The 17,984-nt window shown below is 44.0% G+C and overlaps 2 protein-coding genes across 6 annotated transcripts; both read right to left on the bottom strand.

The window, feature by feature from the left end:
• Window positions 1-363: 363 nt before the first annotated feature.
• On the bottom strand, window positions 364-16,254 carry RNASE4 (ribonuclease A family member 4; the record flags this gene model as incomplete). Of its 3 annotated transcripts, none has more annotated exons than XM_082618144.1 (2): window positions 364-1,617; window positions 16,167-16,254. In XM_082618144.1, the coding sequence occupies one exon, from the start codon at window positions 1,598-1,600 to the stop codon at window positions 1,157-1,159; it is 444 nt and encodes a 147-aa protein (XP_082474270.1). In that variant the 3' UTR covers window positions 364-1,156. The 3 variants fall into 3 exon arrangements, with proteins under 3 accessions (XP_082474270.1, XP_082474271.1, XP_082474269.1); XM_082618145.1 differs by lacking the exon at window positions 16,167-16,254 and adding an exon at window positions 10,710-10,767; XM_082618143.1 differs by lacking the exon at window positions 16,167-16,254 and adding an exon at window positions 10,355-10,583.
• ANG (angiogenin) lies at window positions 5,340-17,362 on the bottom strand. Of its 3 annotated transcripts, XM_082618140.1 has the most exons (3): window positions 16,167-17,362; window positions 10,710-10,812; window positions 5,340-5,940 (listed from the first exon to the last, which is right to left on the bottom strand). In XM_082618140.1, the coding sequence occupies exons 1-3, from the start codon at window positions 16,379-16,381 to the stop codon at window positions 5,476-5,478; spliced, it is 783 nt and encodes a 260-aa protein (XP_082474266.1). In that variant the 5' UTR covers window positions 16,382-17,362; the 3' UTR covers window positions 5,340-5,475. The 3 variants fall into 3 exon arrangements, with proteins under 3 accessions (XP_082474266.1, XP_082474267.1, XP_082474268.1); XM_082618141.1 differs by lacking the exon at window positions 10,710-10,812 and having other exon boundaries at window positions 16,167-16,266; XM_082618142.1 differs by lacking the exons at window positions 10,710-10,812; window positions 16,167-17,362 and adding an exon at window positions 10,355-10,440.
• Window positions 17,363-17,984: the final 622 nt, after the last annotated feature.

The following is a 17,984-nucleotide window of genomic DNA, read 5'->3' as shown; positions in this document are numbered from 1 at the left end:
GCTTTCAGTTCAGCCCTTTCTCTCTCTCTCTCTCTCTCTCTCTCACACACACACACACACACACACACTTTCCTTCTTTAGCAGTTAATGTCTTTATACATCTCTGTCCACCAATTTGCTCCTAAATATTTAAAGGGAGAAGGAAGGGGTATGAGAATTGTCTTGAGAGGAATCATTCTCTCTGGAGCAAATGAGACAAAGTTTTTTGTGTCATGGTCATTGATCTGATGAGCTTTAGTCTTGAGCCAGAGTTTATGAGGATATTAAAGTGTGCGCATGTTTATAAACTAGAGAAGAATTAAAAGAGGATAGGAGGGGAAAAAAATCTCACACACAAGACCATAGTCTTCTCAAATACCTGGAATTGAAGGTATCTTATTTCCTTTATTATAAGGAAGACTTGAAAAATCTTTCAGTCAGGAAGAGTCTTAATGATCTAGTACATTTTAATACTCTGACTTACTAGGGCGACTCAAAAGTTTGGGAAGAGGAAAAGAAAATCCCTTGTATCATTTCTTGATCTTATTAGATCCAAACACAGCAAGGTTGCCACATTATACAGATAGATCTCTCATGTTGCCAGTGTCTATTTCCAAATTTTTAATGCTTCCCCCAACAGCTGACATTTGGGAATAACAGAAACCAGATATTTTCAAAACACTCCTTGTGATGAAGTGGAAAAAGCCCTGGATTAGTAACCGTGTAAACTAGACTTTTGTCTCAGCTTTTCTACTAACATTTTGGTCTTAGCAAATCTCTTAACTTTGGGCTTTTGTATATTGAAGCACTAGCAGCAGCATCCCAAGGGTGCTATGGTATTAGAATGAGATAACTTAGATGAAAGCACCTTGAAATTCTTGAAGTGCTAAGTAATGACTAAATTCCAGAGGATAAGATTAGAGAGAGCAAAGCTGACCAATATTATAGAAGGAAGCTTATTACAGAAAAGCTCAGATTCATTATAAGTTTATGTCTCATCTTTCTCTTTCATGCAATGTATTTAACAGAATTGGTTATATAATGAACAAAAAAAAAAAGGAAGGAAAGAAATAAGCAGTGGAGACGGAGCCTGGGACAGCTCAAATGCATTACTCATTGTTATTTAAGGAGTAAGTTAAAGGTCAGCAGCTGGGCCATAACTCCTGCTGGGTGGCATCTATTTATCAAAGTGCACAGGCACCTCTGGGTTACCTTCACAGGCAATGACAACACGTCTGGTTCTGGCCTTGGCCCGGTATCTGCAATTGGGAGCCCTGGAACTTCCTGTCTCCCTGCAGTCTGTGACCTTCACTACACCCTCATGGCAGTTCATCTGGCCATTCTTGCACTGAATATTGGCGGTTCTGCAGATACTATGAATGCTCCAAAGGTCTTCATGAATGAAAGTGTTGAAGCGCTTGCACTGATGTGAAGTCATCTTCCGTCTTTGCATCACCAAGTTGCAGTAGCCATCATTGCCTCCTGTCACATCAGGGTCCACATGTTGCCTCAGGAATCGTTGGTACATGCGATCCTGGCCATAGGAGGGCTGTACCAGCCCCAGCCCCAGCAGGGTCAGCAGCAAGAACAGAAGTAATGCATGGGTCCTCTGGAGAGCCATCACTACCTTGGAGATGCCTAGAGAGAAACCAAGGGTCAGGCAAAATCATCCCTGATTCAACAGGAAGTGAGCAACCCAAAGCAGGAAGGACAATTTTTGGAGCGTCAGACAGGTCCATTTTCTACACATGCAGTCCAAGGGTTAGCCCCAGCTGAACTCCTAGTTTGATATATATGGTTACTACTGTCATTTGTTTCAAAGAGGCTGCCTCATGATGGTGGATCACACCGTGTGAGTGATTAAACGGCTGACGAGGGACCTGCACTTGATTCCACCTACAGCCTATCCTTAACGATAATGATTAGGATCAAACATAACTATTATTCTTTTAAATGCCAGCTTCTAAGTTCACAACCACCTTTTGCCTGTGCACAGAAAGATACGAAGCTCTATGTCATATTCCTGTGTCTGATGCCGCAGCTATGCGATATGGAGTTGGGAAGTGAGGGAAGTGAAGGAGTTGTGGGAAGCAGGATGGCAGGAAGAAACGATGTTTGATTTACCCCTCAACCCCAGGACCACTGGATACAACTTCTGAAGATACACTTGGTACTTGGGTAAGAGCTTCATCACAGCAATGTACTTTGGGTTGCTTTTCCCAAATCCAATTTTGCACAGTTCTGTCTACTTTCTCTCATCCTGCTTCTTTGTGACCAACAACATGGTTTAGCAAGATGACTAGCTATAGAGTAGATTCAACTATTCATACAAGAGCAAACCCATGACCTCAGCCACAGTAACCAACTGATTTAACGAGACATGGAAAAACATTATGAACAGAAGTCCAATGTAGACATCAATGGGCACATCTCAAGGTTCTACCTACAACAGAAAATAAAATGATCCCCAAATCCTCCCAACACATACTTTTGTTTAGAGTTTGCCCCAAAGGCTTTCTCGACCGCACACATCAAATCTCAGTAAGAACTTCTTTTGATACTGTGATCCCAAAGACCTAGTTCTGCCACCCTAACTGTGTGACCTTGGGGAAATTACTTAACCTCTCTCAGTATATTTCCTCACAAGTAGAATAAGCATAATAGTAATACCTACTTCTTAGGAATGTTGTGAAGAATAAATGATAAGATCAATGTAAAGTGCTTATCACAATGCCTAGCCTATGGTTAAGTGTTCAGTAAATGTCAGCAATGGCCATTTTTACAATTTCCATTTTTCTTGGTTTCCTTTCTTCCCTCAATCTGATATAATAACAACTAAACTGAATGGCACATATTATTGACACCCTCTCTCTTATTTTGTAGAGAACCTGTATTCCCAAGAGATTAGAAGGCTGTTTTTAAGCCAAAATATCTCAGCTACTAGAATTTATGCTATGTCCCTAGACAAATGTTTCCTCTCCAAAGTGCATGGAATTTTCTTTCTTTCATGTCACCATTCTTCAAAGGACTTGACATTTGGGGGTTCTTCTTCTCTTTTCCTTGCAAAGTCAACAAAACATAGTGGATTAGGATTTCAATTCTTCAAATGATTGGCCTGAGATAAAATGATTTGCCTGTGACTCAATATTTCATTCTAAACAAACTTTGGTTGTGAGAGAACAAAAGATCAAGAGCAAAAACTACTAGCGTTGGCTACTCAGCTGCTAGCTCCATCAGCAGGTCAGGAACAACCCTATCCCACTGCCACATGATTTCCTGGGAAAGTGTCATTTGTCCTAACACCAGGGCAGGGTATGCAATAATAATGCTCTAAGTAGATGTTTGGAGATGTGAGTTTTCACAACTATGATGTGATCAATGTAATAATGGTCCATGCCTTTGACTTTCCCCATCAAGACCGTGATGGGCAAGAGTCTGTTTGGAAGCCTCTTTGCCTAATATTAGGGAGATAGTCCTGGTTGGAGAACCAGAAAAAAAATCCAAATAGTCTACCAAACTCTGGAAATTTCTCGCTTCCTAAGGGTTTTTTGATTTTATAGTAAGATAAATTTTCTTTCTTTCCTTCTTTTTTTAACACTATACATTTCCAGAACTTTTTTTTTCCCTGTGTTGAGTCTTCATTGCTGCGCGCAGGCTTTCTCTAGTTACGGTAAGTGGGGGGCTACTCTTCATTGCGGTGTGTGGGCTTCTCATTGCGGTGGCTTCTCTTGTTACGGAGCACGGGCTCTAGGTGCACAGGCTTCAGTAGTTGCAGCACGCAGGCTCAGTAGTTGCACCTCGTGGGCTCTAGAGCTAAGGCTCAGTAGTTGTGGCACACGGGCTTCGTTGTTCCGAGGAATGCGGGATCTTCCCAGACCAGAGATTGAATCCGTGTTCCCTGAATTGGCAGGTGCAGTCTTAACCACTGCACCACCAGGGAAGTCCCAAGACAAATTTTCTAATAAAGGAGGTTTGGAAAACCCTTCTCCCTACTTCAGAAAGAAATGACAATGTTTTCAATTTTGAAATAGATGAATTCAAGGCAGATATATTCATGTGTTGAGTGTATACCCATAACCTTTCATCCTTTCCTCCATAAATTGAGTAATTTTTCATCCTTTTCTCCATAAATTGAGTACTTTCAGTGAGGGTGGGCTCTCTGTGGCACCAGGACACTGGCCTATAACCCAGGTATTGAGGAACCAGGGCTTTTGGTCCATATCAGGGCATGTAGGCAGCAGGGGAGGCCACACCATGGGGGATACTGTGACCACTATAGTCATTCATAAGATGGTAAAACTAGTGATGCATAACTAATTTATTAACTACTTTCTAAATAAAATATCCAGGCATCTGTTGATGAGATTAGGTAACAGGAAGTTAACCACTGAACCTGTGGATTAATTAGCATATTTTACAGAGACTGTTAACCTAAGTTTGTATTTACTTGAAAACATATCAAGTTGAAGAAGAATAAAGGATAAGCTTGGAATCTTTCTATGACCTCCCCAAGACCTCAGAGTTGCCAGACGTCAGTTGATAAAGTAAAAGATTAAAGAGAAAATAATGTAGTAATCAATTTTTTGATCTTTATATAAAATAACCATGAGAATATCCTGGCAGTGTTCCATTCAAAGCAATATCAAATTACTTCCTGCTTAAGGTAAGAGTGGCTACCCTGAATGGATTTTAGTATTCATGCAGGATTACAAATGTATGTGTGTGTGTGCGTGTGTGTGTGCGTGTGTGTGTGTGTCTGTGTGAAAGAGAGAGAGAGTATAATTAATCTGTTGGTATTTAGTTCTAAACTCTTCTTCCTAAGGCTTAACATTTGTAAAAGTAATACTGGCTTATTAAAGGTGACAGCAAAACAATTTGCTTCTCCTAAAAATTCTGCTTAGTGGCCTTGAGCCCTGGAATTTTCCCAGCAATCTCTGTAAGATGAATTTAACATCCTTACCTTCACAGAAAGGTAAAGTCCACCTCCTTAATGCCTGATAAGGAACTGACTGATAAGGGAAAAGGCATTTCTATCCCATCCAACCCTCTCAGGGGACAGCTGAATAGAGAAAATGGGGAAAGATCAATAGACCAAGAATCAGTGAGAAGACTTTGATTCTTACTGCTTTCAGAGACTTTTTTTTTTTTTTTTTTTCTTTTTTTTTGCAGTACGCGGGCCTCTCACTGTTGTGGCCTCTCCCGTTGCGGAGCACAGGCTCCAGGAGCGCAGGCTCAGCGGCCATGGCTCACGGGCCCAGCCGCTCCGTGGCATGTGGGATCCTCCCAGACCGGGGCACGAACCCGTATCCCCTGCATTGGCAGGCGGATTCTTAACCACTGCACCACCAAGGAAGCCCCAGAGACATTTTTATTTATTAAGCATATTGTAAAACAGAAAACAAAAGCTCAGCAGCTCATTTTCTGGATTCCTAGCAATGAATGTTGCTACAGTATAAGGGGGAAATGCAAGGAAAGAAGAGCAGAGCCAGCTCTAGGCTACTGCCTTGGAGGGATAAAGGACTCATCAAAGTGGGTGGGCCAGCCATTTTCACAGCCAATAACAATGACTCTGTACCCTCTTGTGGCTCTGTACTTGCATGGAGGCCGGGAGGACCCTCCTTTATGCTTGCAAGTGGTGACTTTAAAGGGAGACTTGCTTATTCTGAGATTGCCTCTGTAAGGTTTTCCATTCTTATCTTCACAGATGGCCTTGATGTCATTCTTGTTGCCATGAATAAAGGTGTTGACGCCGTTGCAGGGATTGGTCAGGTTTCGGCTCTTCATTATGCTTTCACAGTATCTGTCATCCCGGCCCTTTGGTTTGGGATCATAGTGCTGGGACAGGAAGTGTCTGTATCTGTGGTCATCCTGAACCAGGGTCAGTGGGGTCAGACCCAGATCCAGCATGAAGATGAAAAACAGGGGGCTCAGGACCATCATCATCTCTTTCAACAAAGGCTCCTGCCAAGAGCAAAAGGAGATGCAGTAGGGGCACAGAATAGCATTGCCAAATTAGGCTAAAAGGACAGGGACCTTTCCCTCTGACAGGGCATCATAAATCAGGTATCCTCCGTCACCTAAGCATATCGTTTTCTTTTCCTTTCCTCATTAGTCTCATATGTCTTGTCAATCGATTCCTTTGGAAAGTCTATTTAAAAGTTTCCTGGACACACCTTCTAGCCCCAACCTCTCTTTCCTATCCCTGAAAATTTACGTTTCTATCAGTTGTAGCATTACAAAATCCATTCACACTCTTTAATTCATATTAACTAATTTAATAACAAACACTACATAAGCCCCTACTGGGTACCAGTCACTGTGCTAGGTCCTGGAACACAAAGACCATTAAGACACACCAAGTCTTGGACTCCCCAGGTGGCACAGTGGTTAAGAATCCACCTGCCAACACAGGGAACACGGGTTAGATCCCATATGCCACGGAGCAACTAAGCCCGTGGGCCACAACTACTGAGCCTGTGCTCTAGAGCCTGCGAGCCACAACTACTGAGCCCACGTGCCACAACTACTGAAGCCCACGTGCCTACAGCCTGTGCTCCACAACAAGAGAAGCCACCGCCATGAGAAGCCCGTGTACAACGAAGAGTAGCCTCCACTCGCCACAGCTATAGAAAAGCCTGTGCGCATCAACAAAGACCCAACACAGCCAAAAATAAATTTATTTATTTATTTATTTATTTATTTAAAAAATAATAAATGGTATAGTGTCATGGATATTAAATTAATACTTTTTATATTGTGCTTTTCTTGTGTGTAAGTCAATAAACATATTTTCATATTAAATACTTTTGTAGTGCTTCCCTGGTGGTGCAGTGGTTGAGAGTCCGCCTGCCGATGTAGGGGACACAGGTTCGTGCCCCGGTCCGGGAAGATCCCACATGCCGCGGAGCGGTTGGGCCCGTGAGCCATGGCCGCTGAGCCTGCGCGCCTGGAGCCTGTGCTCCGCAATGGCAGAGGCCACAACAGTGAAAGGCCCGTGTACTGCAAAAAAAATAATAATAATAAAAAAAATAAAAATTTTTGTAGCCCTTAAAGAGGCCACGGGTTGTAGCACTGAGCCTGTAGCGATGCTAACCAGCCCTGGGAGTACAACTGTGACTCCAGAAAGACAAGAGGATTCAGGGTTCTGCTGGTTAAACGTGAAGGCATGTGACAGGGTGAGCGAAATGACCTCTCTTTCTTCCTTTTTTTTTTTTTTTTTTTTTTTTTAGTGAAGCAAGTAAAGTGTTTATTAGGAGGAAAAAGAGTACAGTACATGTGGATAGACACACAGAAGGGCTCAGAGAGAGAGAGAGTCATGCCCTCGTGGTAGTTTGAATCACTTTTATGGGGCATTTCACTACCTTGTCTGTTTTATCATAACTGTAGACAAATTTGGAATACTGCCAAATAATTACCAAATTATACACTAAGAAATTCTTTGGTCATTCCTCAATTCTGAAATAAAGAAATAGTCACTGAAAAGGTTTCCATTAAGCACATAAGAGTATGATCTGTAATAGTAGCAGCAAAAGTGTGTTCTTGGGAGGTTAGCAAGAAAGTGGTACATGATTGGAAGAGTCACACCTAAAAGAATAATAAGTAGTCCCACATGCCCGCTGCTCCGACACAGCTGCTGGGCTGCCATGCTCCCCATGCGCCAAGCTCTTTACATTTACATTGTGCTTTTCAGTCTCCTGGGTGTGTTTTCTCTTTCTAGTTTTTTGGAAGACAAAGTTTTCTTGAATTGTAATCAGTTAAGTCTCTTGCTCTGCAATGGACAAATATTGCCTTCTAATGTCACAGGCAATTGTAGAATGGCAGGCTGTCAAGGTTGGAAGGGTCCTTAAAGGTCACACAGGGAACAGAGGCCAGAATCCCAGAGTCCAAAAATCTGGAAGTAGAACCTGAGCTGGTAGTACCCAAAAGAGTCATTAGGTGGCAGTGGTGGATAGGAATGCTGTCTCCCACGCTGTAGAGAAAACAGTGGGTCCTTGTAGGAGGTGCCGGTATTGTACAGGGGATACTGCTGTTCACCCAAGGGGGTGTGAGCTGGCAGGCCTGTCTACAGTTTCTGTCCAAACACTCTATGCTTTAGATATTAAGCCCAAGGACAGCTCACCAGTGTCAAAGCAAAAGTCACAAAGCTCAGGATATGCCAACAAGGATATCACAAAATAAAGATTTACCTCGTCAGGTTTCATGGGTGCCGTTCGCAAACCATTATTCATGGGATCTTGAGCAAACAATTACCTGTTTACTTCTCAGTGTTTCCTACTGGTGCATAATCTACAGGAGGGCAGGGCTCATATTATTCACCTTGTATCATACTACCTGCCTCACAGTAGACTCTCAATAATAATTTTTTTAAACGAATGACTTCATTTTCTTCTCCAGGCCTAAATTTGTTCATCTATAAAATGAGAGTTGCTAGCTCTAAAAGTTTGAAATTCCCTGGTTTTCTTTAAGCATAAGAGAGCCTTTCTACTTTCACTAGCAAAAGTCCAGTGACCATGGAATTGTAAAGATAAGTTTGTATAAGTTTAGTTGGTGGCACAAGGCACCAGCTGGAAGAAAGAGATGATAGGATGGTCTGCAGCCCAATCTCACTGGTATGCATCATCCCTGAAGGCTCAGTGTGTAAGTCCAGCCCATACCACTTCTAGTTAAGGCACTGGACTGACCCTACCTCAGGGCTTGTCACCCTAAAAAGCCACTTGTTTGTTGGGAGGTTGAAGGTCCTCGTGTCCCAATCTGCGGAGGTAAAGGAATATCTTTGTTTCTGACTTACAAAATTTGCACATTCATTCTACAACAACTCAGCTAAAGTTTGCTCAGGCTTATTGTAATCTTGACTCCCTGAGACATCCAGAAACCATATCCCAGCAAATACACACCACTGGTGATAGTGGCCACCACTATCTAACATCCGCTCCCCCCACTCATACCTTCCACGAGCATATATGCAATTCTCAATTTCCCAAAAAGAGAGGTAAAAGGGAATTGGAAGAAAACAAATAAGAGATTATTTGTGGTACAGAAGTGAATCTGCCTAGGCCAACGGTGCAGAGCCTCACATTTGGTCAAGGGTGGTCAGACTCATTTACACATATCCTTCCAGACCCAAGCACATAAGTGTCAGTGGAATTTGTTCCAAATGTTCTTTAGACTAACTTTATCCTCTGTCTCAAACCAATCCCTTGGTCTTTATAAAAATTAACATTCTCTTCCTCTCCCCACAGGCAATATTTTGTATTCAAGGGATCCACCAAACTTTATGCACCAGGGAATTACCTTGACCTTTAATGATGAGTAACTATGGTCAGTGTACCTTCTTTTGATCTTGGGATGTGTCCCACTTTGCTTTCAAAGAGCACCCAAAACTTTCTTTTTTTTGGCCGCACTGCACGGCCTGTGGGACCTTAGTTCCCTGACCAGGGACTGAATCCACGCCCTCCGCAGTGAAAGCGCAGAGTCCTAACCACTGGACCACTAGGGAATTCCCCCAAAACTTTCTTAAGGAAAGAAATTATCAGGGAATGTTATAAGAAAACAGAGCTGGGACTTCACTGGTGGTCCAGTGGCTGACTCTGCGCTCCCAGAGCAGGGGACCTAGGTTCCATCCCTGGTCAGGGAACTAGATTAGATCCCACATGCCAACTAAGTTTGAAGGCCGCAACTGAAAGATCCTACATGCTGCAACGAAGATCGAAGATCTCATGTGCCGTAACTAAGACCCGGCGCAGTCAAATAAATAAATATCGAAAAAGAAAACAGAGCTAAAAATATACTTTTTGTTTTCTTTTCTTGTTAAGCCACATACAATGCCTATATGGCGGAGGGGGCGGTGAGGGGGGTTCCGGATGCCCTTCAGCAAACAGCTTTCCCAAATCTTTGGGGATTTTATCACAGTTTAGGAGTCTCTCCTAAACCTCCACTTGCTCCTAATCACACTAATTTCCCTTTATCTACATATAGGACAGTGGTCCCCAACCTTTTTGGCACCAGGGACCGGTTTTGAGGACGACAATTTTTCCACAGATGGGGGTGGGGCAATGGTTCAGGCGGTAAGGCGAGCGATGGGGAGCGGCAGATGGAGCTTTGCGCGGCCGCCACTCACCTGCTGCTCTGCGGCCCAGTTCCTAACAGGCCTCGGACCGCTACCTGTCCACAGCCCAGGGATTGGGGACCCCTGATATAGGATATCCCCCAAAGAAATCTGTTTTCATTTTAAACTTTGGAATCTAATTCATTTTCTTGTTAATTCATGAGCTTGGGCCCAGAGACTTTAAAAGGGGGGAAATAGTTTCACTGAAATGGATGGACAGCTAAAAATAGTATATAAACAAACAAGTAAATAAATAAAACAACGGATTACCTAGATGGAAGAATCTTACAAAAACCTGGAAGTTTCCCTCCAACTGAAGAGAGGTTCCAGCTGTTTGTTTCTGGAGATGGGTTCCAGCTGTGCGAACCTGGAGGCCCCTCTTGGTTCTCATTATATAGTGATCAGATGAACAGGGTAGGGAGACTAGATCTAAAAATCCCCAATTCTGCAGAGACAGGCAAACCAAGGACACTGCTCTTGGACAAACAATGAGAGTCATTCACCTCTTCCCTGGGCATGACCGGGCCAACTATTAATCCACCTGAATAGATTTGTTCCAGAGGCAAAGTTTGATAAACATGGCCTCTTGTCCCAAAGTTGCTTTTCCTGACATCGTGGTTCTTACTTTTGCCCAGGACAGGACCGAGGTTTCATTGTTTCCATGCAATGATCTGGATCCAGAAGATGTCGTTTCTTGGGCCAGCTCTAAGAATTGCCTCAGAAGAAGCCTGCAGAGTGAGATGGGGTCTCTCAGCAGGATGCTGCTCCACTGTGCTTTCTGTTTACCCACATAATTTGGTTTCATGAAAGGGTGCTAAGTAGGTTTCACAGAACCAGGAAAGCACTTCCAGAGAAGGTTATGTGACAGCTGTTAGCACCCTGCCTTTGACCTCAACCTCCCAGCTACTAACCCTTACTAACCCTCGGAAATATCCTTATCATATGTCCTGGGCTTCTCTTTCCTTTCTTCTTTACCTGTCCACAAATGACTAACTGTGAGCACTCAATCTTCTGTTCCTTGTAACACAGTTGTAAAATTGATTATCTCCACCATCAATGCAACACTGACATTGCATCCACTCACAAAGTGCATTCGTTGCCTGCATAGAAAGTGGACTGAAGGTCATCAGGATCACTTATAGATCCTATGGTTTCAAATATCAGGTAGCAGCAGGAGGCCAACTATTTCACAAACCCTCAGCACCCACCTTCACTGATGTCGGATCTAGGACACTGTTATCTTCTTAAAAATCCTCAACCTTCTATTGTCATCCACACACCTCCAAGTTTTCAGTCTCACTGTATTTTAGGTGTCAACTGAAGACAGGCTGCCTACCAGTAAAACAAATGCACTTGAAATCATCATAATAATTATAATAATCAGTGTTACCTTTCACTCTATGAAGCGCTCATATACATGACTACATTTAACCATCACCAAGACTGTGTGAGGTGGGTATTATGTAAGCCAGTTTTTCTTACGAGGAAACTCTGAAATCAAACAGCAGGGGCCCTTGACTGAAACAACCCTTCTTTTTCTTTTGCTAATAACTTTCTTGCCTCATACAGCTTCTGACTATAAAAGCCTTCCATTGAAGAGCTCCTCGGAGCACCTCTTTATCTACTAGATGAGATGCTGTCCCATTCGTGAGTCGTTCAACAAAGTCCATGAGGTCTTCAAACTTACTCGGTTGAATCTTGGTTTTTAACAGAGCAAAGAGCAGTAGCGGGATGTGGGGCTCTACTGGCTCTAACAACGTGCCCAAACACTCACTTTCCTTTTATGGGCAAACACACTGTTTGAGAGGGGCACCTACTGTAAATTAATCACACATCACTTTTTAAACACAAAATGAAGAATTGAGTTTTAAAAAGTTATCAGCCGTTACAAACCACACAACTGGGTTTTGCTTTGTGATTCAATCTGAAGATCTTTTTCTTTTAGTAATGAGTTCAGATTTATTAATACAAATAATATGATTTTTAAAAAAGTTATCAGGACTCCCCTGGCAGTCCAGTGGTTAAGACTCCTCTTTCCAATGCAGGGGGCGAGGGTTCCATCCCTGGTTGGGGAAATAAGATCTTACATGGTGCTTCATGTGGCAAAAAAAAAAAAAAAAAAAAGAGTTATCAAACCAGTCACTTGTTGCGGAGAAGGCTGCCATACCCATTGCTGACACCCTGATTGCCTCAGCAGTCCTGGACCAGGAAGCAGCAGGCAACTCCCACAGTCTGTGGGGATCAAGATGACTTGATCAACATAACCCCACCCGAGTCTGATAAATCGCCTAAAAGTGGAGATTAGATACTCCACTCCAAAATCGAGCACATACAGTCCTATGGCCTGAAACACCAGTGCAAGCACCAACTCACACAAACAGATCAGCCTCTGATTTTAGAGTTATGCAGTAGTGCTGGCGGGCAGCCTTCAGCCTCTGAACACAGCCGAGTCCTTTCTCTTCCTCTAGGATTTCACTCAACAACCTTTGGAGATTTCACAACCTGTCCATAGAGCTGACAATGCCAAAAGCCAGCTGGTGAATGGTGAATGATTGCATTCATTCTAATTGTTTTTCTTTTCACCTTGGCACAATGAGGTTATGATGACACAGAATATAAGATTTTGGAAAAAATTAAAAAAGAAAGTTTTACTATTTCATTAAAATGCATCTAAGTGCTTACTCAAAATACTTATAATGAGGAACTACAGTTAAACCCTCCACATCCACAGGTTCCCCATCCTCGGATTCAACCAACTATGGATCGAAGATATTTGAAAAAAAATTCTAGGAACTTCCAAAAAGCAAAAAAAAAAATTTTTTTTTCGATACACGGGCCTCTCACTGTTGTGGCCTCTCCCATTGCGGAGCACAGGCTCCGGACGCGCAGGCTCAGCGGCCATGGCTCACCAGCCCAGCCGCTTGGCGGCATGAGGGATCTTCGCGGACCGGGGCACGAACCCGTGTCCCCTGCATCAGCAAGCGGACTCTCAACCACTGCGCCACCAGGGAAGCCCCAAAAAGCAAAATTTTTAAGTTGCTGTGCCCCAGCAACTAGTTGCATAGTATTTACATTGTATTAGGCATTATAAGTAATCTAAAGATGATTTAAAGTATAGGGAGGATGTGCACAGATTATATACAAATACTATGCCATTTTATATAAGGGACTTGAGCATCGGATTTTGGTACCCTTGGCGAGTCCTGGAACTAATCCCCCTTGGATACTGAGGGGCTACCTATAATCTATGATTAATGAATGTTATATCTTTTTGTCAGTAACTTTAATAGATGTGAAGCAATTGCCAATTGAAAAAAATGCACATATGTTCTGACAGCTTGAACTTAAAGCCATTCCCCGTTTCCTGAAATGTTTTTCTCTCTCTCCTTCAAGCCAATAGCTTTCCTGCACATGGACACAGGAAGCATGGGTTCTCCTTCTAAGGCCTTAGTGCTGATGTACTTTTCCCTTTATGCACAGTACATATGTTTAATTCTGTCCTTTAGGCTAATTATAAAGTAGCTGATGGCAGGAAGGGATTAATCTCTAAATTCCTTCATAACTCAAAATTTTCTAGGTCTATAAGCATGAAACTTATTTAGTAACAGAAGTAATGGTTAAAAGAGGACGAAGTGGGACTTCCCTGGTGGCACGGTGGTTGAGAGTCTGCCTGCCGATGCAGGGGACACGGGTTCGTGCCCCGGCCTGGGAGGGTCCCACATGCCGCGGAGCGGCTGGGCCCGGGAGCCATGGCCGCTGAGCCTGCGTGTCCAGAGCCTGTGCTCCACAATGGGAGACACCACAACAGTGAGAGGCCCGCGTACTGCAAAAAAAAAAAAAGAGGATGAAGCTCACATGGAAATAAGGGTCACACCTCTACCTCCAGGAAGTAGGGGACACTATTGATTGAGGGAGGATGGGGACAAAGTCCAGCTGACCCACCTATATTTCCAAACAAAGACAAACATTAAACATTCCATTTTCAACAAACTCTTGTTCTGTGCCCATTCGCTCTTTCCCAGGTATTTCAATGTGTTTGGAGAATAGCTGTTTACAGAGATTGTTCTTTGCTCAAATAAAGATTAAATAAAAACTAAAGAGAGGTTTCACTGGCCTGCTGTGGTCCACTTTCTTGGCCATCTACTTTAATTTATGAATCACACTGGCAAATGCTTACAACAGTAACTCGGCAAACCCCTTAGTTTTGACTGCTTATAAGCTCACATCTGCTCTTTCAACAATAGCCAGAGCCATTCTTCTTTTCCTAGAATGATTTTCCCCAGCCTCTTTGCCAAACTATAGTCTTTCTCCATATTACTAGAGTACCTTCTTTCATATAAGAGTCATGTTACCAACATCCTACAGTCGGAATTAGAAGAGGGACCTCAGAGACTATCTATCAACCCCTCATTTTACAGATGAGGAACCAGGAACGAAAAAAGAACATGTATCGCCCAGTGAATACATGCAGTTCCAGGGACTAGAAGCTTCCCACTGTACCACACAGCATTCATAGTCCACACTAGTAATTTCTAGGAAATCAAAGGTAATTTTAAAGGTGAAAATGAAAAGTTGCTGTTTAAGAGAAAACTACTTTGGATATTTCCATATATTCCCAAAATATTTTACTCCCCCATTATCTGTTAAAAAGTTGCTTGAAATAAAGTGTCTTATCCTTCTGCACTAACTAGTTAATAGCTGTGTAGTTCAGTGGCTCTTTGAATATCTCTGGCTGCTTCTGGGAAGTTAGCCATGTGCTATTCAGATAATTATGTCACTTGGGTCTCTAGTGATTACATTTATGACTTAATTGTGAGGTTCCAATAACACAGGAAAGGTCTTGGCTCTGTTGGGGAAGAGGACATTTTCTTCCACCCTTCCAGGTTCTTCTGGCTGGTCTAAGAATCAAATTGACATGAGACAGATTAACAGGAGAAAATCAAACAGATGTTTAAAATCATGGACACATTAGAGAGACCCAGGAAAACTGAGTAACTCGCCAAAATGGCAGAAGCCCTCTCTTTAAATACCATCCTCCCCTCAAGGCAAAAAAGGATGTTGAGCGTGGGGAGAGTCAGTTATGTTAGGGTACCAGGAAAAGCGCAGTAAACAAAAGTAGGGTAGTGATGCAAACTTAAGTCCTTGCCTTATCCAGCAGGCAAGAATTTGCAGGTATTTGGTCATCCTCTTCCAGGTACAGCGAGGGAGACACTCTTACAAATGGAGATTTCCCTTATAAATGTAAATGTTTCTTATTACAAAAAGTTAACTCCTACTAGGCTTTCAGGATTTTCCCCTTGTCTGCTGTTTCTTAGGAAATAACCAGGTTAAAATAATATGCTACAGAGATATTTTGGGGTGGCAAATTCTGCTCCTCTACAGCTCACTTGAGATTTCCCCAGGCCCCAGAATGCTGCTGAAAACTGTTTTTATCATCCTGCCTAAATAAGCCCTGTGTTGTTACCATTTGATGTGCTGTCACAGAGTAAGAAAGCTGAGGATCCCAAGGTTCCACTAAGAAAGCTTAGAGAAGAGGTTGGTGGCAATGTCACAAAGAACTTCTCAACTCTGGCTGAAGGTGGGTTAAGGGTGAGGAGACAGAGGAGTAAACAGAAAACGAAAACACGAGCTCCCACATGTCAGTTACGGTCGCAAAAACTGGACAAGACCTCTTTCATAAATCTGGCGATCATCCTGGGTACCAAGCAAAAGAATCCTTAGTTTTGAGGAAGTGTAGGCCTCCCCGTATTTCCTTCGGTTCACCAATTCTGGGGTCCCCCTTAGAGCCTACGTTCGAGGCAACAGGCATTTCACGCTGGCATCTCCACTCAGCTGCGGAAAATAATTATCGGAGTAGGAATGGGGAATCTCTGACTCTACAAGAACTGGACTTTTACCTTCCTTCCCATTCCTCAGCTCCTCCAGTCCGGTGCCGCAAACGCCTCCCCACCGAGCCCCACACCGCCTCCGCTAAGAGGCGACTTCCGCGACCTCGACGCCCCTGATGAAACTACTAAAAAGGAGGCGGGGGTGGGGGGGAGATGGAGGAAAAGGAGCTGGAGGAGGAGGAGTGTGAACCCACCTCGGCCTCAGAACAAGTCTGCAGAAGCAGGTAGAACGGTGGAAAGAGAAGTGTTTGCTTCTCACCCGCTTCTTCCTCCCTGTGAGGACGATGGGGAGCCGGTAGAAAGGCAAAGAGGAGAGGAGCGTCGGGGTGCGAGCCTTTTTATAGTTGAGGCCCCGCTCGGTTTCTCCGAGAAGGCGCCTTCCTCCAGGACCCGCCTCCGACGCAGGCATCAGAGCAGCCCCCGCCCCAGGCGGAGGGGTGGGTCCCCACCTGGGCTGGGAGCGAGCCTGGAGATCCGAGCCCGACGCTCACGGCCTTCGGGGGCTGCAGACGACGGGACCCTGGCCCCTGCTCCCGGGAGCGAGGCTGCGCCTCCCAGGCGTCCTCTGGAGAGAGTCCAGGAAGCCAGGCAGTTTGGCCCCGCACAGATAAACTTTTTTTGTAGAACAGTTCTCTTTTGTAGAACAGTTCGGAAAGCTGGAAAGTTTGTATAGAACTGGGTTTTTTTCAGCGGTTGGAAGGGGGAAAGAAAAAGTTGCAATCACTCGGGCTCGTCCGGGATTTGAACCCGGGACCTCTCGCACCCAAAGCGAGAATCATACCCCTAGACCAACGAGCCACGCTGACAGTTCTTTCTTTAATTTTCCTCTCAATCTTACTTCTCCGTCAGCAACTGGCTGCCAGGCTGCTCCGAAGTTTTATCTTCTGTTGTGACATGTACCTTTCGCTTTGCTTAGCTCTTCCGTCTTCAAGAAGTCTCACGTCTGACTCTAGCCTCGCTAATTCTCCTCGATCCTTGTCCTGGACGCCTCCAGACGCCGGATGGGGTGAGAAGAGGCAGATTTTCAGACGTCAGGCCACCTGTCTGTGCTCCCGCAAGCCCCGCCGGGAGGAGTCTAGCCTTGAGCTCCAGCCTGGAGGGAGCCTGGAAAGAACCGAGCTGGAGCTTGAGGGCCCGAGCTGGGGTCGACTGCAACACTGTAGGGTCCTGAGCCCCAGGACAGACGCACAGGATGTGTATCTGCCGGGCTGCTACTGCTTCGCGCGAGTATAAAATCCTAGGGGCAGGACTGATGGGCATCAACATACGGGGAGCCAGTATTTTGATCTGTTGGAGGTGAACCAGTCTGGGGCGTGTTCGTAAAGTCCAGATCCCTTCAGTTTCCCAGAATGAGAATCAAATGTTCCATCTCTCCACCTCTGCTTAAATTGTTTCCTCAGTCTGGAATTCTCTCTCCCAGTCTCATCCCAATTCACGTCAAATCCTGTTCCTCCTTCCTGCTCCAGCTCAAAATGTTTTTTGTGGAACTATAAAAATCTATAAACAGCTGAATAAATTAAAAGGGCCTCCCCCTGAATGAATGTATGTGTATAGAGTGAATGAAGGTCTCAGGGGTTTGTCCCGCAAATTAAGAGTCCCATATATATGTATATATATACATATATATATATATATATATATATATATATATTCTGTACCAACGAGTGGTCTTGGAATCTCCAAACTTTGGACTTCAGGCAGCAACCTAAGCTCAGCTAGAGCATCAAACCCAGAACTTCCTTAGTTGGTCGGAAGAGTTAGTGCACACTCCCTTTTTTACTGAGAACCGTGCCCAACAAGTCCAACTTTTCAAGTGGTGATTCTCGAAGTTCATACAACCATGGTAAGTTTATCTTTGGGACGGGGTAAGGTCTGGAGAAAATGACTCCAGAAGAGAGAAAACGACGTAAGAAACAGGAGAGCAGCGGCTCGTTCGTTGGGTGGTTGCAACCCCCAAAACACCAACTCTTCCTTCGAGCCGGAACTGAACCAGCGCCTTAAGGATAACCGTA

The sequence above is a fragment of the Mesoplodon mirus genome (genome assembly GCF_964341445.2).
Source record: "Mesoplodon mirus genome assembly, chromosome: 4".
In the NCBI taxonomy this organism is placed as follows: Eukaryota; Metazoa; Chordata; class Mammalia; order Artiodactyla; family Ziphiidae; genus Mesoplodon; species Mesoplodon mirus.
This window is presented reverse-complemented; position numbering and strand designations above follow the sequence as displayed.

Bases quoted from the DNA above. Each gene is read 5' to 3' on its own strand.
- ANG (XM_082618140.1), bottom strand. From the start codon at position 16,381: ATGCCTGCGTCGGAGGCGGGTCCTGGAGGAAGGCGCCTTCTCGGAGAA. The intron at 10,813-16,166 runs GTGGGTTCACAC...CTCACTCTGCAG, and splicing joins AGACTTGTTCTGAGGCCGAG to GCTTCTTCTGAGGCAATTCT. The intron at 5,941-10,709 runs GTAAGAACCACG...TGCTCTTGGCAG, and splicing joins CGGTCCTGTCCTGGGCAAAA to GAGCCTTTGTTGAAAGAGAT.